At 40.0% G+C, this 27,376-nt stretch overlaps 2 protein-coding genes across 3 annotated transcripts in view; one reads left to right on the top strand and one right to left on the bottom strand.

The window, feature by feature from the left end:
- Positions 1–2,747, top strand: part of gpc2 (glypican 2) — a 15,094-nt gene extending 12,347 nt beyond the window's left edge. The window contains exon 11 of the mRNA XM_085176878.1: positions 19–2,747. Within this exon, the coding sequence (XP_085033004.1) occupies positions 19–296 (278 nt within the window). The 3' untranslated portion in view covers positions 297–2,747. The remainder of the gene's footprint in view (positions 1–18) is intronic.
- Positions 204–26,347, bottom strand: LOC146525019 (integrin alpha-6-like). 2 transcript variants are annotated; one of them, XM_085176840.1, is made up of 27 exons: positions 25,654–26,347; positions 21,799–21,906; positions 19,287–19,395; positions 19,090–19,211; positions 16,109–16,188; positions 15,759–16,029; positions 15,535–15,654; positions 15,182–15,395; positions 14,197–14,393; positions 13,413–13,501; positions 13,176–13,303; positions 12,575–12,664; positions 12,424–12,488; positions 11,730–11,869; positions 11,355–11,498; positions 10,435–10,556; positions 10,177–10,327; positions 9,810–9,887; positions 9,655–9,734; positions 9,463–9,537; positions 9,238–9,340; positions 8,970–9,146; positions 8,787–8,888; positions 8,529–8,639; positions 5,997–6,101; positions 5,597–5,722; positions 204–5,224 (listed from the first exon to the last, which is right to left on the bottom strand). In XM_085176840.1, exons 1-27 carry the CDS (start codon positions 25,790–25,792, stop codon positions 5,138–5,140), a joined length of 3,333 nt encoding a protein of 1,110 aa, XP_085032966.1. In that variant the 5' UTR covers positions 25,793–26,347; the 3' UTR covers positions 204–5,137. The 2 variants fall into 2 exon arrangements, with proteins under 2 accessions (XP_085032966.1, XP_085032977.1); XM_085176851.1 differs by lacking the exon at positions 16,109–16,188 and having other exon boundaries at positions 15,759–15,962.
- Between the last annotated feature and the right edge of the window lie 1,029 nt (positions 26,348–27,376).

Here is a 27,376-nt window from a genome sequence, read left to right on the forward strand (position 1 = left end):
GTGCTTTTCCTGTTTCAGGTGAGGAAGGCAGTGGCTCAGGAGGTGGAGATCATGGCGAAAGGTACAATCATGACTGGCCAGGTTATGGGCCTTACTCTCCACCCTACACCAAACCCTCAAATAACCCCGCCTCCAACCCTGCAAAGCCGCCTCGAGGCCGAGACAGAAACGGGTCTAAGTGGAACAGAAACAACGGGCAGGGACGGGTTCGATCGGCAGCTGGTCTGCTCTCTTTCTCCCCATTTTCTTTGTTGCCTCTGCCTTTTGTGGTCACTGCTGCCACCATGTGGAGATAGCTGGATATTAAAGTGTGGAAGTGAGGGGAAAATTTCTGTCATGCTGGAGTCTAAAGCACATTATTAAGAAAATAATTGCCATTCCATTCGGTTACACCAGCATTAGAACAACAGTAAAAACAGGCTAATTTAGCAATAATCAAAGACCTGTTTACAGCACTAAATAAACACTGAATATTTTTCCTACTCCCCAAGCAACTAATGAGACATAAAACACACTGATAATTAAAAACACAACTTAAAAATATCATCTTTTATTTTTTTAGTGTCATGTTTGACTGATTGGCTTTAGATGCTGAACGATGTGCAGTGCTGGGAGTCTTAAGGGGAACAAAGGAATAAACTTTTTAACATCAAATGAATTGGCAGGATGTGTGGGTGATGGCGGTGACCACTTGGTGGTCTGTGAGGTAGAGATTAGCCGTGCCCATAATTACTATGTAGTTTCAGTGAGCAGCTGATTTAACGTACATTTGTTTGCTGCTTCTCTCTTTAAATTAAGTTTCAGTACATTGGAGTTCATTTTAGCTGTGGTTCATTTAATTAATTTTTCTATCTTTTTAAAGCAGTAAGATAAAGTTTTTTTAAATTAAAGCTCCATACTTTGGCTTGGAAACATTTGAAAAAGGCAAAAGTGTGACTCTTGAAACCAAACAATGGGCTGATTTTGAATGTAAAAGCTCAAACCAAGTTGGGTTGCTTATATCAGTGTAATATATTGCTGTTTTTAATTTATTTGTAATATCATATTTTGTTTTATTATTATTTCAAGACAATGGCTGTGTGTTTTCTTCTAATGTAAGTTTGTCTTTCAAGTTCTCTGGTGGTGAAAAAAGGGAAAAATCAAGTTGTATTAATAATACTTTTTTGTAAACCAGTCATTTTAAAATATTATCATATACATTAGAACACTTATTATCAGCTGTAGTTGTTTTCTGGCTTCTTTACTTCTAAACAGAGAGGGGTAAAGAGCATCATGTGTGAGTGTGTGCGTATGTGTGCGTTTGTGTGATCGTTTTATAATGTTTGTTATATGTGCCGGTCTTGTTGAGAGGATGCTGGGACCTTTTTTAATAGTATGCTTTTGTACTTATTTTTCCTAAAAGCAACAAAAGTTGTTGAAAACAGTCGGTGAGCACACTACATATTGTAACGTTGGACTGAATGGTTTCAGAGAGAAAAATGATGTCAGAACTTAGATGACGGTTCTTAATTTTCATGTGCTGTTTTAATGAAGATAAAATCAAAGAACTTTCAAGACAAAGCTTGTGAGGAGTTGTTATCAGGAAAGAGGAGAAGAAAAGATTAGTTTAACATTCTGGGAAGTGTGCTTAGCTTGCAAAGTGTAAAATGATGAGATTAAGATTTAGAAAACAACAAAAAGACAGATTCAGCAGCTGATTAGTTTAAAACAAAGTAACTAGCTTGGATGAGAAAATCTATATACAAGGAATAGTTGAATTTGCAAATTAACGTATTTTAACTTTTTTAATTTGTGCAAAAATAATTGATCATTTTAGACGGGTTACATACTGATTGTTTATTGGCATGAAGAAATTGACAGATCTGCTAATAAAAATGCAATCTTTGCCAAGAAATAGACCAACACACACTTACCAGCCACTTCATAAAGTATATCAGTTCAGTTGTTGATGTATATCTGCCTAGCTAGTCACGCCAGTTATGTAGACATGTTAAAGATGACCTGGTTAATTTTCACCAGTAGCAGACTGGGTAAGAATTAGTGTTTTAAGTGACTTTGAACATGGTATGGTTATGTATGTCAGATGGGCTGGTCTGAGTATTTCAGAAACTGCTGATTCACTGGGATTTTCCCCACACAACCATCTCTAGGGTTTACAGAGAATGGTTTGGCATAGGGAAAATATGCAGTGAGTGGCAGTTCCCTGGGACAAAATACGTTTTTGATGGCCTGAGGTCAGAGGAGAATGACCAGATGCATTCAATCTTGAATCAGATGGTCTATAGTAGCAGAAGACCACACTGAGTGCCACTCCTCTCAGCTAAAAATGGGGAACTGAAACTATGATTCATGTGGACTGACCAAAATTGGATAATAGAAAGATTGCCTGGTCTGATGATCAGATGAAGATGGTTTGGTCAGAATTTGGTGAAAACAAGAACATAGAGCACCTTTGGGATGTGGTGGAACAGGAGATTAGCATCATGGGTGTGCAGCTGACTAATCTGCAGCAACGGTGTGATGCTGTATTAAGAATTTATCCAAAACATTCCTTAAACTATGTTGCAAAGAATTAAGGTAGTTCTCAAGGTCTTCTGAAGTTGTAACCTATGAAGTGGCCAGTGAGTGTATAACCTCAGTATCAATTTTTACACTTTACTTTTCAGCATCTTTAAAGTAACATTTTCTTAAACATTATTCAGTGTTGCATTTTAATTTGTGTTTTGTAAAGTGAAAGTTGACAGTGTTTCTCACTTTCTAGCTTTTATGCTGAGCTGCTTGCTTTAGGTCCACCTTAAAAAAAAGCAAATAAGCACAGTTTCCAAAATGCTCAACTATTTCCAGGAGATGATGAAAGTGACTGAATAGAACAGCTGGGGAGACAAGAGAATATAAGAGAATGTATAGATGCTGCAAAAGGACACTTAAGTTGAAGAGAAATTGTAAAATTCCATTTGCTTGTAACAGAATTAAATCTACTGAGGTGGAAATATGCCTGTAAAATAGAAATATGATCTAAAGAAGGATTTCCTTTCATAACATATCCATTTTTACACCAATTACCAACTGTTTCCAACTGCTTTGAAAATGCTCAGTGGGTAACAGGAACTGTGTAATGCTAACATATTAGTATGGACCAAATTCTCTGAGGACTGTTTCCAGCACTTTGTTGAACAAAACGCAAACAAAATGCCAGCATGTGAAGGTGGATATGTTAATTTGAAATGAAAGCCTTCAACAACAGTAGGAACCGTGGCTAAGACTTCACCACACACAGCATTATATTGCACAAAGAAAATGACAAAGTGTTTCACAGTATTTTAAAAGCAACAGTGTTTTAATCGTGTGCTTTCAGTGCTCAGCAGTCAGACATGTCTGTGATGGCTGCAGTATTTCCATTCAATTTTAGGAAAGTTGTTTTTGAGTCCGAACTCGCATCAATTCCTGCAACTCACATTCCTTCATGGTGAAAGTATAGCACAACTTTTTTTTTTTCATGTTGTTGTGACAGTTTTTTGGTATCAAACAAGTGACATTTTTTGCTTCATTAAAAAACTGAAGAAAAAGATGTTGATTCTTTAATTTTTTCAAGGTAATTATATTTAATAACAGCCAAAATACAAAAACTAAACAACACTTGCTTTAGTTACAGAATATTTCCATGTTCAGGCTTAGATCATATGCACAAGTCACCAGCTCAACAAAAAGAACTACGGATGAACAAAGAAGACATAAGAAGACTGCAGAGAACAAGCACGTGATCCAAAGTGGACTACGAAAAAACAAATCGAAAACAAGAAACAAAGTCACTGAGGTAAATATGAAGACAAGAACAGATACAGGAAGGTAAACTGACAGGCAAACAAGAAGTAGAAGAGGACAGACTGACAACTGACAAATGGAAAGAGAACTACATCATTTAATAATACTAATGCAAATGTTTACTTCTGTCTCAGCTCCTATAAATACATGGTAGAGACCTTTCCTATTTCTCTGATTTGTGCCTCATTGTCTCCTCTATCCTCCTGCTGCGATCTGGAAATCAGTATCAGTTTACCATAGTAAAGGATATCTCACTTCCTAAACTGCATCTGGAGGGCACAGAAGAGAAGAAAGCTTTTTTTCTTTGCATGTGACCTTCACCACTCCTCTTTGAAAGATTAGGTAGCATCTTTTCTTTCTGTGTGAGAGGGCAAATCTTACCTCAGTGAAACACAAGAAAACAAACTGGATTAAGTATGAACAGACAAAGATTAGCAGCTAGTGCGATGGTTTACAGTTTATGCTGTGAAGTTTAATTTAAAGCCTGAAATTGCCATTTAATTTAAAAGAGGACAAATTGAAACACAGAAGCAAAACACTGAAGTGCAGGAGCTACAATTGAGAGCGCACAGGTGTGTCATTTATGGGAGCTGAATATCCAAACAGGCTTGTCCTCTTTATCCATTTTTTTCAGTTATTTAAGATGATCAGATTTTCTGCCCTTCACTGTTTTGTGTGTGATTAAAAAAAGGAGTATGTTTATAAGGTTTGACTGTGATTGTTATGCATTTTGTGAACATCTGCAAATTACTGTGCATATGACTACACGTAATATAAAATTCTTCCATGCTGATTATGACAATTTAACAGAATGAAAAATGAACACTGCCACAAAATATGTAAACTTGCAAATGCATGAAAAAATGACCACTCTTAATTAATTAGCTGGGCATTCAAAAACATTGTGTCTTCCTTCTACTGGCTAGAAATAAAAAAAATGTTTGGTAGTCTCTCCTTTTTTTGTTATGTAGCCAAGAAGCTGAGCATTTGAGGTGAGACATAATCAACTTTCCATACCATGTTGGTAAGTGCACTTGCACACATACAACAGAAAGTGTTGTCTGGAGTCGGGAAATAAACAATGGAAAAAGAGGGAGACATTAATGAAACAGGGAAAATGCTGGAAAAGTGTAAACATTCAAATAAATTGGGTGACAAAACACAAACAAAAACCAAAACAATAAAAAATAAATCCTAACACATCATAAAATTATCAGATAATTCTGTGCTAATAGTAGAAAATATAAAACAACAGCTCGCCATGGAAGCCTCAGTGTTGTTCTTAAATCTTCAAGGTGTCCTTAAGGTTTGCCCTTTAGCCTTTAAGGGGTGCCGTCTCTGTGTTTGGAGCTCCATTATCTGAGAACTTCTTCTCATGATCAATGCAGTGGATGCACCCACGCTTACAAAAAGAAATAAGGACAAGGGTCAGTAGGCCTATGACAGTTCACAGACAAGTTTGTAAAAAGTAAAGAATTCATGAAAAATAGTAACTGTTTCAACTGTTCATTGTACATTCAAAAATCCTCATCTATGCCACATTTAAGTGCTTTCAGACTGCAGAAATTTGCCTTTTCTATTTAAAGTATTCACAATTTAGGAAGAATGCTAAGAGTAATGCTTGCAACTGCTGGAAAAAACAAACTGCTTTTCCTGCTTTGTTGGAAGATTACTGAGAGACTGATTTGACACTGCTGATGCTATGAACTGTATAGCTATCAGCTCATTGAACTTTTAAAACAACATTTTACAGGTATTCTGTATTTGTTGTTACCTTCCACAGTAGGAAGCCTAAAAAGGCCAACAGCAGCAGCAAAGACATGACTGTCAGGAAGATTATCCACCACGCAACTTTGACCAGGAATTCAGTCTTTCTCTCAAGGAACACTGTCAGTTTTGCCTGTGGACATTTAGATAATAATAATAATAATAATAATAATAATAATAATGATGATGTGCAGACCCAAAACAACAGTATGTCTTCAGATGCACAAATCCTAGAAGGCTGTGACTTTCTGTCCATCTTAGACTGTTACAAACATTATTGTAATGTAATTGTTATAGTACACTGAACTCAAAGGTAGCTGTATTAAAGAGCAACTGCTCATGTGAGTAATTTAACAAAATTGGTCTTAAAAAACAAACAAACAAACAAACCTAATTTTTTTTTTTACCTTTGTCCTGAGTTTGTCTGGTTTAAGTCCAATGTTCTCTGGAGCGTTGGTTAGAGTCAGAGTTGCATCAACAACAATGAGAAGATAGTTTAAAGAGCTGTAATCCTAAATGGAAGAGAAAAACTGAATAAGATACTGGTGACATGCTGCTAAGTAAGGCTGGAAATGGGTAACAGAGTGAGAAACAAGTCCATGTGAGTGTTTTGTAGAAATAAGAATCTACACTAAATTATTGTTTAATTGCCATGAAGGTTTCTAATGGTTTTAATTTGTTCCTTTTTTTTTCCCTGCCTGTCCCGTTTGGTTCTTTTGCCATCAGAATTATTGTCTAAAGGCGAAGAAAGATGCCCAACGGATTTACTTTACCAAATTGACCATCCCAGCCTTGCCGTAATGGTCTATTTGAGTCACCTTTTATTGTTTATTTTATTTATTTTTTATTTTCACTTGCTAGATACGGGACAGACTTGAATGAGGAAAAGAAAAGGGAGAAAGGAAGAGGGGGAAAAAACAGCAGAGAAGAGGGACGGGGATAAAGGGCAAAAAAAACAAAAACCAACTAAATAAGCAGAAAAAAAATACATATATCAATCACCTGGATCACCTGTTGAGAAAGAAAAAAGAAAACAAGCAGAAGAAAACTAGAGCAATACAATAAACAACATCATGATGATATATGGGAATATAACAGTAAATACTAAATATTAAACATTATTGTGCAGCACATAATATCGACAGAGCACAGTGTGCTTTGAGGTAGGAGCCAAAAAGGGTGTCGTTTGTGTGTGTGAGAACCCGTGTGTACACCTGTGAGCATGGACGCGCTTGTTTTCAAAAGGTTCCTTCATGTAATGATCTGCTAGAGGGTGTGGGTTAGGGTTAGGTTTTAATTTGTTCCTACTTATTAGCCTACTCACAGGTAGGGATGGGTATCGTTTAGGTTTTATCTGATACCAGTACCAAACCGGTACTTTTGAAACAGTGCCGGTACTTAAATGGTGCTTGAACCAGTGCTTAAAGAATGGAGACCACACACTTTGTCCAAAAACCTCTCATGTTTAGCTGTTTTTTTGTAAAAAGATAACAATGTTAGCCTTTTCTGCAGCTATAGGGCATATATGGTATCACTCTTGGCTGGAAGCAGTGCTTAAACAATGGAAAAAACACAAACTTTATCCAAAAACCTCTCATGTTTAACTGTTTCCCTCTTTTTCTTTGGTCATTTTAGCCTTTTTGGCCAGGGTGAAGGGAGCATCTGACATCAAACAAGAAGACAGCCGCATGTAACTACGACGGTGTTTGTTAGTTCACCTTACGTGCATTAATGTAATAACGTGGTTAGCCTACTCAACGTAAATTACACACGAACAAAATTAAGCTACTCACACAGAGAAGAACCGTCATCATTTCACTGGCAGGGCTAGGGGCCAGGACTCTCCTCTTGGGGTTCTTGGGGGATGTTTCTAACTCCGGGTCCGATAACAGGCACCACACCCGCAGTAGATGTGCTCGGTGTGAGGTCTCGCAGCAAGCTATCAAATACGGCGCATTTCTCGGCTTTTAAAAAAACGCTATACGTCGCCAGGTGTTTCATCAGATTTGAGGTGTTACCTCCTTTGACAGTATCACAGTATCAGCTTAAAGCACTTGTTGCAGCTGCTGAGTTTGCATCTTTTGCTGTGAAGTACAGCCAGACTTTGACCGCTTCGCCTTGGGCATTTTTAATCTGTAGCTCTGCTCTAAAAGGACGTACGTACCTGGGCCCACCTACTACGCTCGCAAAGGTAAAATGATTGGCTGGAATCCAAAGTGTATGACATCTCAGGGAAAAAAAGCACCGAAATAAAGCACCGCAATGTGCGCTGCTTTTCGGTCTGGTTACTACCGTTTATGTCAGAAACGGTGCTATAATGGCACCAGATACCGGTACCCATCCCTACTCACAGGACCACAACTGTGTAAAATAATCAGAGGCGTTGCATTCACTTCCCTCATAGTAAAAGGCTTTCAAAAAATTTTCTTAAGTAGGCTTTATTCTTGTCTCTCCTTGCTCACTTTGTTGGTGATTTTTAGTGTTTAATGGTAATTTACAGGATGAACTGGCATTATAGCATTAATGACCACTCAAAGCGCTTTTACACTACAATCAGCATTTTACCTTTTCATATATATTCATGCAAAAATGTATCTACTTTGCTTTTATACCTCAGGTAAATTTAGAATCACCAATTAAACTAAGAAGCAAGCTGAAGACAGAGAACCCAGAGGAAACTTCACACAGAAACGCCAAAGACCATGAATTCTGAGCCTAGAATTTTCTACCATGAGTCCAGTACTACACTAAACACTACAACACTGTGTCACCTCTGGAAATAGAGGTTTCTATATGAGCTACAATGTACACCAGCTAGTGTCTAATTTTGATAGTATTCCGATTAGAGGGGGGATATAGAACGATGTGGCTTGTTCCCTGAGAACAGCTACCTGCTGTGGCTATACACATTACAATAGCACTTTTCAGAAATGGAGCACCTCTGCCAAAGTGGCGTTCCAAAGGCGAGAATGCAGAACAATCCGTGCAGTACTGTCCAGGCCCAGCAGAGGGCAGCGTATCTCCACACAATTCAGTCCATCTGAGCATGTCTAAAGGGAAGACAGCAGGCCTCAGGTGTGCATGTTCATCAGTCTCAGTTTGCATAAAGTATCAGTTCAGCAGTAAAAGGAAACTGCTGCAACATTTTAATTTATTATAATTAATGTTTAATTTTAATTAAAATATTATTCTCCTACCAGTGTTTTATATTTTCTTTTTGTTGGAAGAAATGTGAATCCATCAGTTGAGAGGGCTTTATGTTCAGCCTCACGTCTTTTTCTTGCTGTGTCATGCCAGCCCTTGGTATCAGACATGATCCGGTTAGATGTATTTGCCATTAAAGCATTGCTTACATTTCAACAATGACAGGATTTCCTTACCTTTACATGTTTAAGTGGACTGACTTCATCTACAGGTGAGCAAGGGACAGAATGCACACCATCATTGGTGATGTGAATCAAGTAGAGAAGCCACTTTCCTACAGAGTTCTCCTTTGGCCAGTAGATGCTCAGTGATGCATTTGCAAAATGCTTCAGAGGTCTGCCCAAATTCGTTATCTATTAGAGAAACAGTGCATGTTTTCTTGGACCCATGAGAAAAAATAACCAGCAGGATTAATTTAAAGTTTAGTACCAAATATCACCTTACCCTAAATTCATACTGAACTGAGTTTCCTATTTGATCCACAGATTTTATCGGACTTTCACCCTTTACAATGTCACCAATTGACACCTGAGAAGGTCTAGTGATCCTGATGAGGAAACACGTTATGATATTATATTAGTCATTTTTAAATCCTTCAAGCAAAATCATTCATTTTTAAGATGACAAATGGAACAAGCAATGTTAATTTTAATTTAAAGGAGAACTCACCCGTTCACTTGCAACTGCAGCTCAAAAACAACTTTGGCAAAGGCCTGTATTGGCTGTATGGTCTGCTCACTCGTCCTACATCGCAGGAAGAACCAAGATTATTTGTAAATTATTATTTTTGCTTACTGAATGTCATTTACATTCCACTGATCACTGATTAGTAACATAATCCCTTCAGATCAGCCTACTTACGTCTCCAGCTGTAAAGTGATGTTAATTAATTTTGTGCTCAACGTGAGGCCAGAAGTTGTGAGCATGACATAAAACGTTACCTGAAAGGAACAAAGTAACCATCAAACATGCAAATAGTGATGCAGATGTGGAAGAAACTTAGCAACGCTACTCACTTCAGCATCTCTTTGGAGTGGATTTCCCAGGTCACAGGCAATTGGCATCCTGTTGCCTGTACAACTCACTTGTTTTTCCTGAGGAAACAAGCAGGCAATCTCATTGCCAAATGTATAAGTCTACAAATATACATTGATTATAAAAAAAGTCCTGGGAGATGACATCAAATTTTGGAGTACCAAAATTACCAAAAGTATCATTAAAATATTCCAATATATTTTGTCCATCACATTTTAGAGTAACACAACAAGTAGGAAGTAGAAAATCAAAGTTGGAATCTAAAAGTGAAGCATAAGGAACAGGATATGGATTCATGGAGTAAAACATACGATCAAACAAGGGGAAAAACAACTTTTCTGTACTCACTGCAGTGGTCGAGTAGGATGAGTAGCGCACTATGTCTGGGAGTATAATGGCCAAACGACTCTGGTGTGCATCATCCCCGTTTTTGTTAGTCACAGTGATCTCCAAAGCTATGTCTTCATCTGATGGAGTGATGACTGCAACACCATCCTCACTAAAGGAGTGACAGTAAAAGTTAATGCAGCTTGGGCTGAGGGGTGCATGTTTTGGTTTACAAAAAAAAAAAGACTTTATTTTTGAGCTTTTATATTTTTGGTTTACCTGGCCAGTGATTTGAAAACATCTTGACCGTCTTGAGTTTTTTTGGAACAGAACTTGTACTGTAAGTCCAGGTTACTTTGACAAATTTTGTCACTGCCACAACCTCTATTTATTAGAACGATCTGTTAAAAAAGAGAAGAAACTCTTCTCTAATAAAGCTTCAGCTAGGTTCCAGGATTCTGTTCATATCCGTCACAACAACAGAATTAAGGGATTTAATTCACACAATTTCAATAACTGCAGTAAACAGAAAGATACAGTCAAGAACATTCTAGTTTTAATTGTAATATTCTGTATTTGACTTGTCACAGGCTTCTGACACCTTCTGAATTTAAGTTGGTTATTCAACTTGTTCAAACACTGAAAATGGTCAGTGGGATTAAAATAAATGTGACACAAATCACCGGTTGATACTTGGAAGATGAGAGGAAATATATCTCTTCAACTGAATCAACCCACCTTTGTATGAACATTGGGGATGTCATATTGGCCCCTTTATACACCAGCTTTACCTTATCTATGGGTTGATATTGTTACAGTTTTATTCTTGTGAAACTGACACTAGTAATGCTACAGGCTCATTTAAATTTTGTTTTTTGTGTTGTGTTCATTATTTTCTGTTTGATACATCTGTGCTCAGGTCTCCCTGAGGGTCTTTGAAATAAATACAGTATTTTTTTTTTTGTCTTAAGCTAACCCACCAGTCTCCAGGAAACCAACCATTTTTAATTTAACTTGAGTATATGTGTATATTTCTAACTTCCTGCAACTTTGATTTTGATTAGATTTTAAGTAAATGCACATGCAGGTGTAATGTGCAAAAACGTGAGTTCATTCGAAAAACTTTACTCTCTAAGTCTTCATACACCCAGCAAAATTTGAATAATTTTTATTAGAACTGCATATAAACTCATTTCTACCTCTGAGGAAGTGGTCTTCTGCTGGTAGCGGTTGAGGACAGGAGTAAAACTGAGCTGATCCGCACTAGCACTGGTTGTCTGACTGGAGCTCAGAGAAACAGTGACAGAGATGGGAATATTCTGCAGCTTGTCCTTGATATTTCTCTGGAACGAAAAAGCTTTGCTGTGATTTAATGTGATTTTGTTTTTTACCCACAAGGTTTTGTATAACACCTAATGACAAATGTTATTAGTCTCTGTAAATTGTACTACATTTTAAACATTTTCATTTTAAAGTAACTTTCTGCAAAGTCCAATATAACTAAGTGAAGTGAAAGTGTTGAAAATCAAGCAGCATTATGAGACTGTGTGTCTTCTAACGAAATGAAACAGTACCAAAAGCTGGAGCGTAGTTTTGTGACAGGCCTGTCTCCCTTGACCAGACAGCTCCAGCTTTCCTTGAGATGAATCCATAAAGTTGACCCTGACTCTTGATTTTTTCATCTCATAATCAGCATCAAAAGTAAAGTTGAGCACTGTAATACAGATAAGTACATTCAACAGATTAGAAACAACTGACTCCAGTTAACATAGGATTAGTACTACTGTAAATAACTGATTATAGCACACCCATATATATGTACAGCAACATGTACCTAATGTTACACAGTACAACTTAAATGAACCAGTTATATTTCTTTAAATGCTAAATGCAAACTAGAGCAGGTACAGGAAGGTTTTATCCCAGAACTTTCTTGGCAACATTGTTATCCTTTGCATCATATTAGCACCAATAAACATGTCAAAAAGAGAACAAATGTATCAGAATGCATTACTTTTTTCAGTTAACTTAAATTGTCAATGAACAATAAACCCTTAAAGATATTGTTTTGTATTTGATCAAACTCCTTAGATTTTACCATAAAATCTACAATAAATGCTACAGATATGTACCTTTTATAGCCTGGGAACATATATGTATTTTTCTAGTCCTCAAAATTGTACACATATCAAGGTCGTATAATAAGCCTTTACTATACCTCCATTTTAAAACTATGGATTTAAGGAATACTAAACAAAGAAAACTTACTCAGTTTAGGGTTGAACGACTCAGGATGTGCTGTGTAGGTAAAACATGCTTCGACTGCCAAAAAACTTGAAGTTTGTGCAGACATGTTCAGTTAAAACTCAACAGCGTTGCAGATAGAGCATGTTATAATTTGTGTTTTTGAACATCTTACCATATTTGCTCATCACATCGTTTCTTTGCGATGTCTATTTCATTTGGTGCAATCTTAATAGCGGTGCTGACGGTGACCACTGGCCTTGCTCTGCAACATATATGAGAAAGAAAATCACTAATGAGACTTTCTGTACCTTCATATTTATAGAATCAAAACCAGAGAGGAATTTAAAACATTAAAACTACATGTAGTGGTTTGTGGAATCGAAGTTGTTCTGTCAGAAAGTGAACCATTAATAAATTATTGTGCATGTTTAAAAGTATTTATACAGCATATTTGTTTTAAAAAAGTAAATCAATATGATTAGAATAAAATGATCAGAATGATAAAATGTGTTTATTAAAAGAAATCTGAGCTCGGGGTTAGTTTCTATCCAGAATTTTTTTTAAACATAAAATTAAACTGAGCTTCAAGTATAAATAAAAAAAAAGAAAATGAAGTGCTGGGATGCATTTATCATTGGTTACTTTTTATCTTGTGCAGTCTCTCTCTCTCTCTCTCTCTATATCTATATCTATATATATATATATATCTATATATATATCTATATATATATATATCTATATATATATCTATATAGATATATATATATATATACCTGTAAACAAAAATGGAATCAGAGAGAGATCCAACAGCCAAGTCAGGATACTGATTATCATCCACGTCCAGGTTACCAGTCAGAGAATATCCAAACAGTTTCACTTTCTTTGATTGTGATGAAATTATCTAAACAAGAAAAAATATAAAGATATAAGATATTAAGTTTTTTTGTATTGTAAATATTCATATATTATTGAATTAAATCGATGATGTTGAGAAAGCTCAGCAAATTCACCTGTGCAGGCTCTCTGTTGACACCATCTGGAGAGCCATAGTAAAGGTATACAAGTCCAGAGCCCTCATACGGTGCTCCCACTGCAATATCTGTCAACACAGGCAAACACTAATACAAATCATGGTGACAACACTGAGACAACAAAGTTGGGGGTTTATCCAAAAATGCATTTAAAGAGCACCTACAATAGTAGATCCTCTTTTTTTTAACATCCTCTTTTTTAACATGGCTAAAGTCATCTCTGTGAGCCAAGACTGAAGTGTCAGACTGCTTTAGCCACTCTGTTTCATGCTTTTTTTTTCTACTCTTGGGTCTGTATGATGTCAAAGAGAGGGCCTATCCCTAAGTAATTTGTTGGTAAATAGCATCTAGGAAGGCTAAGATATTGTGTAGTATTTGTTAATCATGCGAAGGCAAGTTAGAAGAGTCCAAACTGGAAATTAACATAACAAATCTTCAGAAATGACATTTACACTGGAGTATACTCCGTGTATCACTTGTCTTTTGTGTCTTTTAATTCCTGTTGTTTTTAGGGCTTAAATTGAAACCCTGATAGTTACTTTGAGAAGATATGAGACATCCTATCTGTTACAAATTTAAAGTCCAATTCATAAGCAATAAAACACTCCCACTGTGTGCTGAGGATGAGTGTGGTTTATTACATTTGTGTATTTTATGACATAACTCGATGTGGTTTACCCAGTAGTGAATGTGGTATGTAATACTATCTATTGTTATTTAGTGACTTTTTCATATTCTGTAAATATAGTTAAAATGTTACAACCTCCATAATGATCTTGATTGATGTCTCCAATATTTTCTACTGCGAGGCCAAACATGGAGTCTTTATGTCCAAGAAGTTTGACTGGAACAATATTCTCCCAGTTTCTTCCTTTGTTATTGATATAGATATAGACTGCTCCTCCAACCTCGCCATCTTTGACAAAGAACTGCGGTGCTCCCACAGCGAGGTCATCCCACCTGCATGCAGCAAAAAAACACAATATAAAACCAATTACTATGAATACTACTGAATAGCAATAGAGACAGAAAGTTATATTGACTGTGTACTTCCTAATCTGTGATGAATAATGTGTGTTTGAGTGTAAAATTCATGATGTTAGCATGACAGCTCTCTGAATTTAGAGAAAGAGAAATCTATAATCTTTTTCATGAAATGCATTTTTGCTATTAGATACTCAGACTGAACCCTTTATTTCCATCCATCCATCCATCCATCCATCTTCTTTCGTTTATCTGGGGCCGGGTCACGGGGGCAGCAGCCCAAGCAGAGAAGCCCAGACCTCCCTCAGCCCAGACCCATATTTTTATGGGTTGGTTGAACCAACCCATAAAAATATTGTCATGGTCCTGGGTCAGTGACCCAGTGTTTTGTAGCTTTTTTATTTGTGTTTCTTGATTATTTGTTATTCAGGGTTGTCACTATTAATATTTTGGTTTCTGTTCTAGTATTTCTAGTTCTCAGGTTTAGTATTTTGAGTTCCTTCTGTTCTGCATCTCTGTGCCTGCCGTGGTCCTACATCTTTGTGTTCCCTCCTTATTGCCATGTCTGATGTCTTAGTGCTAAGCTTGTGTCTGTGCATACCTGTTATATTTCCTGTTTCACTCTGATAGTCCCTGTTCTGTGTGTATTTAGTGTTCCACCTCCTAAGGCTATACAAAAAGCTAGCTTTTTGTATAGCCTTTTGTATAAAACTAAAAATGTAGATGTAATGGCTGTGGTTTAATGGACATAATCTTCAACCTACCCATCACTGTTGAGATCCACCACTGCCAAATCATAGCCAAAGGAAGAGGCCAGGCCTGGTCCAGAGAGGACCAGCTCCACGGACAGATTTCTCTGTGCCACAGGGTCTGCCTTCAGAAATGCCACCTGTCCGCTGTAACCTCCTCTGGGTGCTCCTGATACGATTGTCAGCTCGCCCTTCCTGATGAGGGCCATTCCGGAGTCAATGGAGAATCCTGGATAGTACAGGATGATGCTGTTTCACTGTAATGTTTCACTTTGTAAGAGTTTTATCCATTGACACCACTAAAATTTACATCTTAATTTTAACATTTGCTTGACCATTAGCCAGTATTCAAGAGAGAAGAAACTGACCCAGGTAGCTGTTTGACTTAAGAGGAATGAGTTTTGGGTTAAAATCGTCAATATTTCCAGTCTCGCGAGCATCCTCACTGTAGATGTCCAGATTGTCCAAAACCTCCATTCTTACAATTCCTTTGAGCAGGATCATTTGGGTGAAAACAACATGAAACATAAAAAAAAACATGAATAAGTGAATATATTTTGTCAAACCACTCGACTGCTAAGCTCTAATGTACCTTTCCACTGATAAGCTCCTGGTGCTCCAAATAGAAGGGATATGTTATCCTTTGCAAAAGATGCTCCATGACCCTGCTGGCAGTAGGCAAACCAGTCGTGGTCCTTTTGACGTCTTGTTAAGTGTTCTCTATCACAAACAACCCTCCGCCAGCTCCTTTCTTCTTCCCCCACCTTCAGGTCGTCTCCTAAGAGGTAGCACTGACCTGTCAGCAGGTGAGGAACGTAAAGACCTGGGGTTATGTCCCAGTCCTGATAGTGATGCGCACAAGTCTAAAAGGGAAGGAGGCTAGATTTACAAAAGATGTTGACTTTCTTAAAATTTCCTTTAAAATCTGAATGCATTCCTTACCATTACATTTTTACCAGGACCTTGGCTCGTGACTCTAACTCCCATCCACTGGTTATTTATGCCTTTACTATTGAGGAACTCTGTAAAACCAGAAAGTTGAGCTCACTCTTTTAATGTTTAGTTGAGAGAAAGTTTTATGATTACTTCCCAGAAACAGATTTAAATTAAATGAGTTATATCAGCAAAATAAATATACTTTGCTGCTTAAGCCTCTGTCAGTGCACCCCAGGGCAGCTGCGGCTACAACGTAGCTTGCCATTGCCAGTGTGTGAATGTGTGGGTGAATGTAGTGTAAAGCGCTTTGGGGTCCTTAGGGACTGAGTAAAGCGCTATACAAATGCAGGCCATTTACCATTTTTTTACCATTTAAGTCCCCAAACCCTTACAACAGCCTTTTGTTTAAAGTATTAGGGATAAATTCTACAGATATCTTGTTCTATTTTGCACTTCAACGCTTCAGTAAATATTGACAATGAAATTTGAGCAAGTGTTGGCATATGTTTTCTCTTCTTTTTCTTCTTTACATTTTGGCACAATTTTAAGTATTTATATATGGTATTGGACTATTAAACAGGAGTTTAAATTAATAACTTTGCTGCACAGTGTTTTGGGAGCGATATAAATAATACACTCACTGGCCCCTTCATTTCTTACACCTTGCTTGTACCAGGTTGCACTCTGTTTTGCCTTCAAACCTGTCTTAATCCATTGTGGCATATATTGTGCAAAGTACTGAAAATATTTCTCGCAAACTTTGGGCTAGGCATCACTCAAAAATTGCAGGTTTGTCAGCCGCACTCAGTGTGGTCTTCTGCTGCAGTTTATCTGCTTCTGGTTCAGGATGTTGTACATTCAGACACGCTCCCATGCAGACACTGGTTGTTTTCAGTCATTACTGACTCTGATGGAATACCCAAGAATGCACTCAACCAAATCATGCCTGTCTTTATGAACTTTAATTTGTCTCTAGCACATGCCCCTCTCTCACCCAGGGTATCACCAGCCCCTGTTATCCTTGAAGCAAAAAAGCCTGCAGTTGACAGTCTGAACATTACAGACCAGCTGCACTCACTCTGGGGGTGACAGAAGACTGCCCGAACTGGACAGCTAACCAGCTTTCACAGGGGGTCATTTGGCTTTAGTCACTTTGCTGACCAGCAAATTTGGACTTCCACTCTCACACCTGAACTTCCATCAAAGATTTTCTTGCAAACCATTGACAAAATGTGTAGTCACCACCTCTCTTTCATTATCTCACTCAGCACTAATTCCCCACACTGTGCTGTGTTCTCAGCCTAATACTGTGCTCTCTATACAATTTAGACTACACACAGTCTGTCCTACCAACTCCTTATTTAAACTGCATATAACACCACTGTAGTTGGACTTGTTTCAGGAGATGAGTCTGCTTCTAAAGAAGGTGAAATCATACAACAAGAAAGATCCTTGGGCCAGCAACATCAAAGACGCTGACAAAATAACCACAGCAATGTTTGCACTTTATGAAAATGTTGAAGAAAAGTCACTGTTAGTGAGCTTTTACCACATGAGAGTGTATAAACATACTGTCTCACATTGTGTTATGCTAGCTGCTTAATAACTGATAAATCTGTGAAGGTTCTCAGTCATCCAGGTCATTGTCCTCTAATCGCCTGAGCCAAGGTGTGAAACTGGGTGTGGGTCCCAATCAGCCAGAGTTTCGGGTGAGTTCATTGTGAAACCTGGCCCCACCTTATCATGCGAATTCCTGAGGTCAGATGGCCCAGGATGTGAGTGGGCGTTAAGGCATCTGGGGAGGGAACTCAAAACTGGATTATAGATGGCAGAGAGTTGGTGTCGTAAACCACCGCCTCTGTTCAAAGATGGTCGCTCACAGTGGACATAGATGGCTTTTTTCACTCCTCTTTCAAACCATCGGTCCTCTCTGTCCAAAATGTGAACATTGGCATCCTCGAAAGAGTGACCTTTATCCTTAAGATGCAGATGGACAGCTGAGTCTTGTCCTGTGGAGGTGGCTCTTCTGTGTTGTGCCATGCGCTTGTGAAGTGGCTGTTTGGTCTCTCCGATGTAGAGGTCTGGGCATTCCTCGCTGCACTGTACAGCATACACCACATTGTTAAGTCTGTGTTTTGGAGTTTTGTCTTTCGGGTGAACTCGGGTGAACAATGAACTCACCCGAAACTCTGGCTGATTGGGACCCACACCCAGTTTCACACCTTGGCTCAGGCGATTAGAGGATCATCAGGGGTCCTTTTGTCCCTCTGTGGGGGGATACTCCCACTAGATTTATATCTGGGACTCTCCACCATTTGACCTTAGAACTGAAGAAGCTTCTCGGATGAGAGGTGAAACGTCTTCAAGTAACTTAAAGAAGTCCAGACGCTTTTCTTTGCAAGCTCCTTTGACTAACTGATAAAGATCTATAGAAGCCATCAGCACAGTCGAAATAGTCATTGGCTGCCCCCTTGGTTCTCTTTAACATATTGCAATCACATGCAACTGTTCCAGAGCCCAAAGCAATGTTAAAGACTGCTCTCCACCTGGCCATCACCTGTTTGACATTCTGTCCTCAGTCAGTCACCGCATGTCACTAAAAACTTGGACCAAGTAATTCATGGACAGTTTCTACCCTAAAACCATAACCATTCTCAATCAGCATGTATAATGAACGGTCGCTGTCCGATATCAAACACACTCATACGATTATTATATTTTATGTTATATTTTACTTACATGGCAATAACTTTGATGCATACAATAGCTGTTGACTAGGAAATCAGTTGATTATAATTCCAGGTAAGGCTTTTATATTGTTTGCATGTGGTTCTTTGTGGTGTGCATAATGTAATTTTCCTTAAAGAAATGTATGTGAGTAACAAGCAAGAGTGGCACTGTCAAGCGGACTGTATTGAATATTAAACACTTATAAACTTGCTACCATAAAACAATGATAAATATAGCTTCAGACAAAGTACACAAACCTTTATCGTCAAACTCAATGGGCTGACAGCTCTTAGATGTTGTAGTCAGATCACACTTGTAAACAAGTCCTGTAACATTCACCTGGTTCTGATGCTTTGCTCGTGGAGCTCCTACTAGCAGTCTGGTGGAAAATACCAAGCAGTAAGACAAACGTTTGATTAATTCCAAACTTACAAATTGTTTTGCTTTCACTCACAGGTTCTTTCTGGCAGGTTTCAGCTGTTGGTGGAAGGCAACAGAAAATCCAAAAAGGCTGCCTGGATCTCCATTTCTCTGCAGTACATTCTCCGTGTCCAGGTTGAAAGCTGTAACATTTGAGGTCTGAAAATGCCATATGATCCAAAGACACACCATATGCCATTGCTTTGCCATGGTATTTAAATTAAAAACTGTATACTTTGCTCATTCTCTTGCTGTGCTCTTGAAACGCAAAGTGGAGAGTAAGCCCTCCTAGAAAAGGGATTGGTCCTAGCAGCTGCTGACTGGCTCATTGTAGACGCAGACAAACAAGGTGTGGTGGGAAAGAATTTATCTTCACAGTCACAAAGCCACACTGTTTAACTTTATGGTTCATAACTTAAGTTAATATTAACCAGTTCCTGAGTTGATAAAAGTCACACCCATTGAGCGTGTCTTCTCTTATCGAAGTTAGCTGCAAAGATGAATGAGATTATGTTTGGCCTTGATTTGCAGCTGTAAAAAGCAGTGCAAGAGATGTTACACACAAATAATCAAGTCTATCAGTTTTTTCAGCATTTTTATTTGAAATATGTTTTGTGCACGTGTCAAAGTTTGAAAGGTGTAAAGGTTAAGTACCTCTGATCCTCAAAAATAGTCTCATAACAAATGATGTTTTGTTTTAACTAGAAACAACCTTGTGCAGCTATTCTCATTCTAAATCTTTTGAAAGCAACCTTAATTTGATTTTAAAGTTCAGTGCAGCACAGTTGCACAGTGGTTAGCACTCTTTCCTGACAATTTTTAAGTTAGGTAAGGGGAATGAAGCTCCTCCCTGCACGAGGAGGGCAGGAGCAGTGCACGGGCCATACTGTGACCCTTCCCAAGGCCCACTACGTTGTCGCCACTCCGTCTTCCGTGTCCGTTACTCTCCGGTTCCGAATCAGGTAAGTACCTTCCTCATTTAGGCTTCCAGGTAAGTACCGTATTTTTATTATTGTTGTTTTTAATCAAATTGTATTAATATTGCTTTCCTTACAGGTTTTTCAAATTGTTTTTAAATTGCTTTTAAATTTTTAATCAACTGTTTTTTAATTGTGCTTTTAATAAAGTTTATATTTAGGGTTAGGGTTACGGGGTAATAGCCAATAGTTGACGAAATAAAATGGAATAACTCGAAAAGTAAGTGTCATAGAGGGATGAAAGTGGTTTCTATGTGGGGGTTTTTGGGTCCTCCGGACACCCTGGTGAAGACCCCATGTCGATAGCACCAACGGTTCTGGACTTAGGAAAATCGGTCAAAATTTGATGAAATAAAAAGGTCAAAGTTGAAGATAGCAGTGTCTGATCGGGCTGATTTGACCACCACTGTACTCCTCAGGCCCTGCCGGGTCGTTAGACATCCAACATGGCAGGGATCGGTGACTTAACATGTGACGAAATATTTTTATTTGGTTGAGCGATGGGTGCCGAGTGACACATCTGCGGATGCGGAATCCAACCCCCAGTCCGAGGGTGTGAGCCTCGTGGTTCTGGGACTTTCTTGATTGGAGTTAAAGTCAAAAGATGTTTGTTGTCTTAGTGCACCTTCACGGACCTTAGGTTTAGTGAAAAGGACATGTCAGGGTGTAAGATGTTGACATGTTTTGTGAAGTCAAAGGAAGTGACTTGCACTTGTTTTCCCTAGTGTTTCCCACTTGACTCCCTACTGTTTCCTGTGGTGGTAGCTTAGCATTGGGTTAGCTTAGCATTAGCATTTTTGCTAACTTTTCTGAAATCTTTTGTGAAGTCAAAGGATGTGACTTGCACTTGTTTTCCCTAGTGTTTGGTGATGTTTTCTTAGGTTTTCCCACTGGTTTCCTCTAGTGTTTCCCACTTGTTTTCCCTAGTGTTTGGTGATGTTTTCTTAGGTTTTCCCACTGGTTTCCCCTAGTGTTAGGGTCAGGGTTTGCCACTTTGGGCTAGCTTAGCATTAGCATTTTTGCTAACTTTTCTGACATGTTTTGTGAAGTGAAAGGAAGTGACTTGCACTTGTTTTCCCTAGTGTTTGCCACTTGTTTTCCCTAGTGTTTGGTGATGTTAGGGTTATCAAAATAGCCAGGAGAGGATGGGACAAAAGTGGAATAACTGAAAAAGTAAGAGGTGTAGAGGGCTGATGTTGGTGTCTAGGTGGGGGTTCCAGTGGTTTCCGGACGCTGTGGTGAAGAGCCCACGCCGATGGCTTTTTCGGTTCTGGAGATATGGCGAATGGGACCAAAAAGGATGGGACGAAACGGTCCCAATTGGAGAAAGGAAGGTCCAGAGGGCCTGGTTCAACTGGCATTGCGTTGCTTGTGTCCAGGCGCATTCGTGGACGCCCGACAAGGCATCGTTCAGAGTACCTTTGCAGGATGGGGCAGTAGTTGGAGAACGGTCGTGTGATGCATCCACGGATGCAGAATCCTTCCCCGACTCCAAGGGTGCCTGCGCTGTCTTTGTCAGACACTCCTATCCGGAGATAGAGCTGTAAACCTTTTTCGAAAGAAGCTTACCTGCACAGAAGTGCTTGCAGCAGGAGACAGCAGAAGGGACAGCAGAACCAGGCCTTTGGAGCACTGCGTCATCTTCTCGTCCACACATATGCGCCTTCAGGACATACTCTACGATTGGAGATTGGAGGTTTGTTTCAGTGTTTGGTTTTTAAATACACAGCAAGTGGCACTCACTCTCTCTCTCTGTCTCACACACACACACACACACACACCAGAGCACACAGACAGAAGCAGGGCAGCTGCTGTCCAACTGGGATTTGAGAAGAGGGGCTCCCTCTGCTGGCTCAATGCGGTACAAAGTGTCAGAAGGTGTTCGCCCAGTGGATATGAACAGCTTGGGACAATCAATTGCCTCTGTGTTCCACAGGAGGGCGCAAAGCTGGAAAGTCCTGTGCATTACATGTTAAAGTCGTTTCAAGTTCACTGACTTGTACTGGGGTTAGGGGTTAGGGTAGGGTTAGGGTTAGGGGGTTAGGGTTAGGTATTTAGAGATTTTGGCTTAGTTTATTTCATTTGAAACTTTATTGCACGGTCCTAGGTATCGGCTGCAACATCCTATTTCCCCTTTTGTCTCCTCTTCTTCTCAAAGGCATCCTCCTCTTCTTCTTTGGCTTCTCTTGTACCTCCTTCCTTTATGTTGTCAATTTAAGGCCATCACCCCAACTTACTTAATCCCCACAGTCCCCCGTGATCTCCAAGAAAGTATAGTAAAGATGCCCACCACAATGTCACTCATGTTTTTAAATTATAATAGCCCCTAATGCCATAACACTCCCATCAATCTCTGGAGGGGATTGGGCCTCCAAGAGAAAAGAACTTTATTATTTGAATTTTTCATTTTTCTTATCAAAGATATAATTTTTCAATCACATGCAATTAGTAATCACAATAAGAACGTATACTGTTAGTATTTCACTCTGTTCACACCGGTATTCATGCATTTCTGAGATGGGAGCTCATAGCATTCAGGGCTATATACTAAATTTAATCTTGACCATTAGTCTTTTAAATTTTTTTTTTTTTTTTTTTGTGACAATTTATGCAGTGGAGGAGGTGACAACTGTTCTTTAACAAGAGCATTTACACAACATAGGTCATCAGTCCATTTGCTTTATTAGAGCTCTGTTTATTTCACCTTTTCCATCTTAAGCACACTTTATGGATGTAATTTAACACTTTATTCCGGCCTCCTCCTAGAGCAGATAGAGATCACGGTGTACGGGCCAGTCCTCTGACCTTGGCTCCTGGAAATTCACAATCGGACATCCACAGCCTTTTTGCCCCCCCTCCCTCACCCATTGGGGTCCCAACAAATTCGTTTTAGCCATATACTCTTTATACTCAAAATTAACAACATCTCTGGAGCACAAGAAATTGTTAGAATCTACCACCCAAACCACAAGTCTAGGATAAAGACACAAAAGGAAACATTGTTTTCAAAAACCTCTCACGTAGGTGCATTCAGACCTAGTGGCACATAAATATTTAATCTGTCTATCCAGATCCTCTCCATTCTCCTCCGCTGACCGACTGATCAGCCCGGATTCGCCTGCAGACCAATAATGCTTAGAGCCCCCTCTGCATGCTCCCTAAAGTGGATGGCCACCAATGAGCGTGGCTCCACTAACCGTACGGCATACAAATGTTGTTGTAACCGTGTTTTCAGGCGGGCCCCCGTTTCCCCACATACATAAACCCACAACATGTATACTGAATGGCATAAACCACATTCTTTGTCTCCAAGGAGAGTCTTCATCGAGTTGCCCAAGAGACCCCACTATGTGGATTGTTAATCATATGTCTCCAAACCTGCGTTTAACCGCAGGCTCTCACACCAGCTCTCAAATATTCTTCCGGCCGTTTCCCTCGTCCAATGAATCCCATCCGCTGTGGTGTGGAAATCATGTTGTGAAATACATGGCAAGTACTTATAGTGTGTGCTAATGAAGTTATTAATCATGGTGAGATTGTATTTTTGAATTTTAGATAGCGACTTAGCGAAGTGAATCTGCGCGACAAAGATGTCTGCATTAGGAAACGCAGCTCGCGCACCATGCACCACCCTACGTAACTGCTTAATCGAAGTTTTTTGAGGATCCTGATCCATATTATTTAAACCCACCGAAAGTATCACCAACCCCGTGCCCTCGCACACCGGCGCCGTCTCCAGCAAGTTAAAAAAATGATAAAAGTTCGCTCCCGGATAACTCTCAATTTGAATCTGATTATTTTTAAAGGAGGGTATGCTGTTTAAGTTCGAATCCCCCAGAAAAGCTACAGGTTTAATGACTCTGATTCTCCAATCCTGTAGTTTACGGCTCGCCCGCGCCCGGTGGTACGATGGCGTGTGCCACGCCCCCTCCACGGTCTCCGTTTCGGCCTCCGCCCTGGTCACTTCCTCATCTCTTGTGGACTCGCAACGGCTGCGTCCCTCCGCTCGCTTTTTAGGCCCCACGGTTTTAAATTCATCAGCAGAGTCATTGCTTTCACTGACCTCCTCGCTCAGGTGGAAATTACTTTTAAGATTGAAATGGTGGGGATCGGCGCGGTCCAATGAGTCAAAGCTCATATTGCCCGCTTGGTCGTGCTGTTGCATGACCTCTATCATCATCTCCCCTACTTCTTTTCCACCTGTTTGAGCAGAGGATTTAATTTTTAACCGTTTCTGCTGTTTCGCTACGGGCCTCTCCGTTGCAGACGCAGCCGGCATGTGCGTTCGGTCACCTTCGCGAGGCGCAGAAGAAGGACCTGGGGGGGCGGTGGACCGGGGCGGCAAAGTAACGGGAGTATTCAGGGAGAAGTCACGGCGTGCGGCGGTCGCGGGGCATGCAGAGGGAGAACACAGAGAGGCAGGCAAAATATCATCAATCCCATCTAGATCTACCGCAACATTTGAACGAATTCCTCTTACTACACACCCCACCTCCCCACCCTCCCCTGTCTTCCCCCCACCTCCGTCCCCTTCCTTATCAAAAATTATTCCCCCAAGGGCACCCAAACGGGCCGGCGCACGGGCCTCAGCTTTCCGAGAGTCACTTAACTCCTCCAGCATCGTTTTCCTTTTACCCAACGATAGATTCTTCTGGTAGGAAGCCTTTTGTTTATTAATGTTGCTAGTATCGCGGCCCGCTACAATTGTAGGTAAAGCCGGAAACTCATTCTCATCCCTCCAGTTAATTAATACTGAACCCGATTCTTCCCCTCTCTCAATCTGTCTCTCCGTGCGCTCGGCCTGAGGTTGGGCCGCCCCCCCACCCTCCTCCCCTGGTGAATCAAGGAGAGCCTCCACACACGACATTGTGGACGCCCTCAAACGGGCCCCATACCTTTTTAAAGCCCACCCCTTTGCTACCTGGAGTGACACCACATTCTTTTTAATCCCTTTTAAAGACTGAATGACATTAACATAATGTTCATACAGTATATCCATGTTCTTGGCCATCCAGGAGTCCGTATTACGCTCCAGCTGCACCCTGACTTTTTCTGTAGGTGCTGCCGGCTTAATAAAGTTGGACAATCTGGACACCTGTCTCACCATTCCCCAGGGATATAAGCCTCTGTCACGCGCCTCTTCAGTCACTCTTTTATGATGTACTGTCTGGATTAATTTAAAAATATCCTTCGCACACTTTCTAGTCTCTGCATCTAGCGCACGATTTAATCCAGAGGCAGTTACATAGCTTGCCGTTTTCCCGAAGCGTCTCAAACCCGGGCGACCCGGCTGTCCCAATCCCTCCCTTAGCCTCGTCTCATCCCGACCCCCAGCATGCATAACCAGGCCAACATCAAACGGACCTTCTCCTAAAGTTTCAGAATCGTCTGTTTGGACCTTGTGTCTGTCAGTGGGGAGCTCACCTGTATTTCCTCGCGGTCGCTGAGCCACTCGGTTTATGCTTGGTGATCTCTGCCTTCTCCGAGCTCCCCTCTGATGGCGTGGAAACGTCCATCCGCCGTCCTGCATTTCCCACGGCGTCCTCATCTGGTGTGCCTCCATTCTGCACCTAAACACTCCTTTTGTAGATAGTTACTCCTCCGATCTCGGGCGTCCCCGTTACAGTGTCTATTGGTAGGAGGAGCTCAAAAACAAGAGGGTTAAGGTCGCACACCGATGCCTCGTTCTGTCCAACGCCACCTCTTTAGTTTCAAATTTAAAGTTCACGAGGAGAGTGTAACAGGTGGAAAAAGAGCTCCCCACTTGGCAGTTTTCTTAAAGGAGTCCGTTAAAAAAGAATTAGTTTCTAGTGTGATCAGGCTAAAGCATTGTCATTATCGCCCGTCACAGGGAGAGCTGTGCAAAAAATTAGCTTTTCTCCCAAAAAAGTCTGGCCTGGCGTCCCTGACGTTTCGCGGATTTCCCGCTTCCTCAGAGGGATACACGCTAATGGGGGCCAGGAGAGAACGAGGCATTAAAACATTTGCTAAGAGACGCCCAGTCCCGTGGGCATCTCCTAGGATAGGTCACCCTAAGTCACATGGGAGCAGTGAGGTATTCCCACGACACACCCCTCCCAGGTGTGTTCAGGTGCCCCGGCCAAAATTAGTATATAAATAATATTATATAAAACATTCCTTTCATACAAAAATTAATAATAAATAATAAAATAAAAAACTTTTGTGGTGTCACTCCTGTACATTAATACCATAAAATTATTATAGAAGATTGATCTATATAAATATAAAAAAAAACTACATAAAAACCATCATCCTGCTAAAAATAAATATTTAAGAAATACAAGAGATAAAAATAATTTGCCCTATAAGATAAAAAGGAACAAATTAACCTTAAAATTAAGAACCAAACAATAAAAAGGGATGGGGAAGGAGAACTAAATTAATTAAAATAACAAACTAGGTAGGGGAGTGGGGTCCGTGAGGGAGTCTTAGGGCTGTCACGGACCAGGGGGAGAACCCGACAACGGGTAACATCCGGAGCAGGAACGTGAAAAAACTGGGGAGGGAAATTAAGGGAGGGGGAAAGGAATCTAAAAATTAAACCATCCACACAAGGATTGATAATTAAATAAATCAAACGACCCAGATTCACCTTAGTTGAAAAAAATTAGAAGAACAAAACCATATCTCTATCCAGTATACGGATTTAATCTTCAACCAGTGGTCAGGGGAAGACACCCACCCAAAGAACCTAGGGATCTGGTCTAGTCGGTCAGCAGAGATACAGAATCACACAATGTCAGAGATACTTGTGTATTATTTGCAGTTTCTCTCATCAGTTTAGGCATTATGATCCCCAAACCAACCCCTGTTAGTGCCCCTACACATAACTAGGGGTAAATCTTATAGGTTTTAATATAAACAATAAGGGTTGTAGGCCCAGGGGTTTAATAAGTGCCTTTTAAAATCTGAGGGCCATAGTATCCAAGATGTTTAAGCTTATAGTTTTTCAGGGGCTTCCCATAACAGGGCTGCTTCTCCAAGTTTTTATCCCCAACCTTAGTCACTTCCCCAAAGAGGTTAGGTTTAGGGTCATGTGGCCTCGGTAGGGTCATCTTTCAGTTCATTCACAAGTTCTAGAGCTATAGTTAAACAAGGAGGTTAAGTTTAGGATCATGTGGACTGG

The sequence above is a fragment of the Neolamprologus multifasciatus genome, chromosome 2 (assembly GCF_963576455.1).
Source record: "Neolamprologus multifasciatus chromosome 2, fNeoMul1.2, whole genome shotgun sequence".
In the NCBI taxonomy this organism is placed as follows: Eukaryota; Metazoa; Chordata; class Actinopteri; order Cichliformes; family Cichlidae; genus Neolamprologus; species Neolamprologus multifasciatus.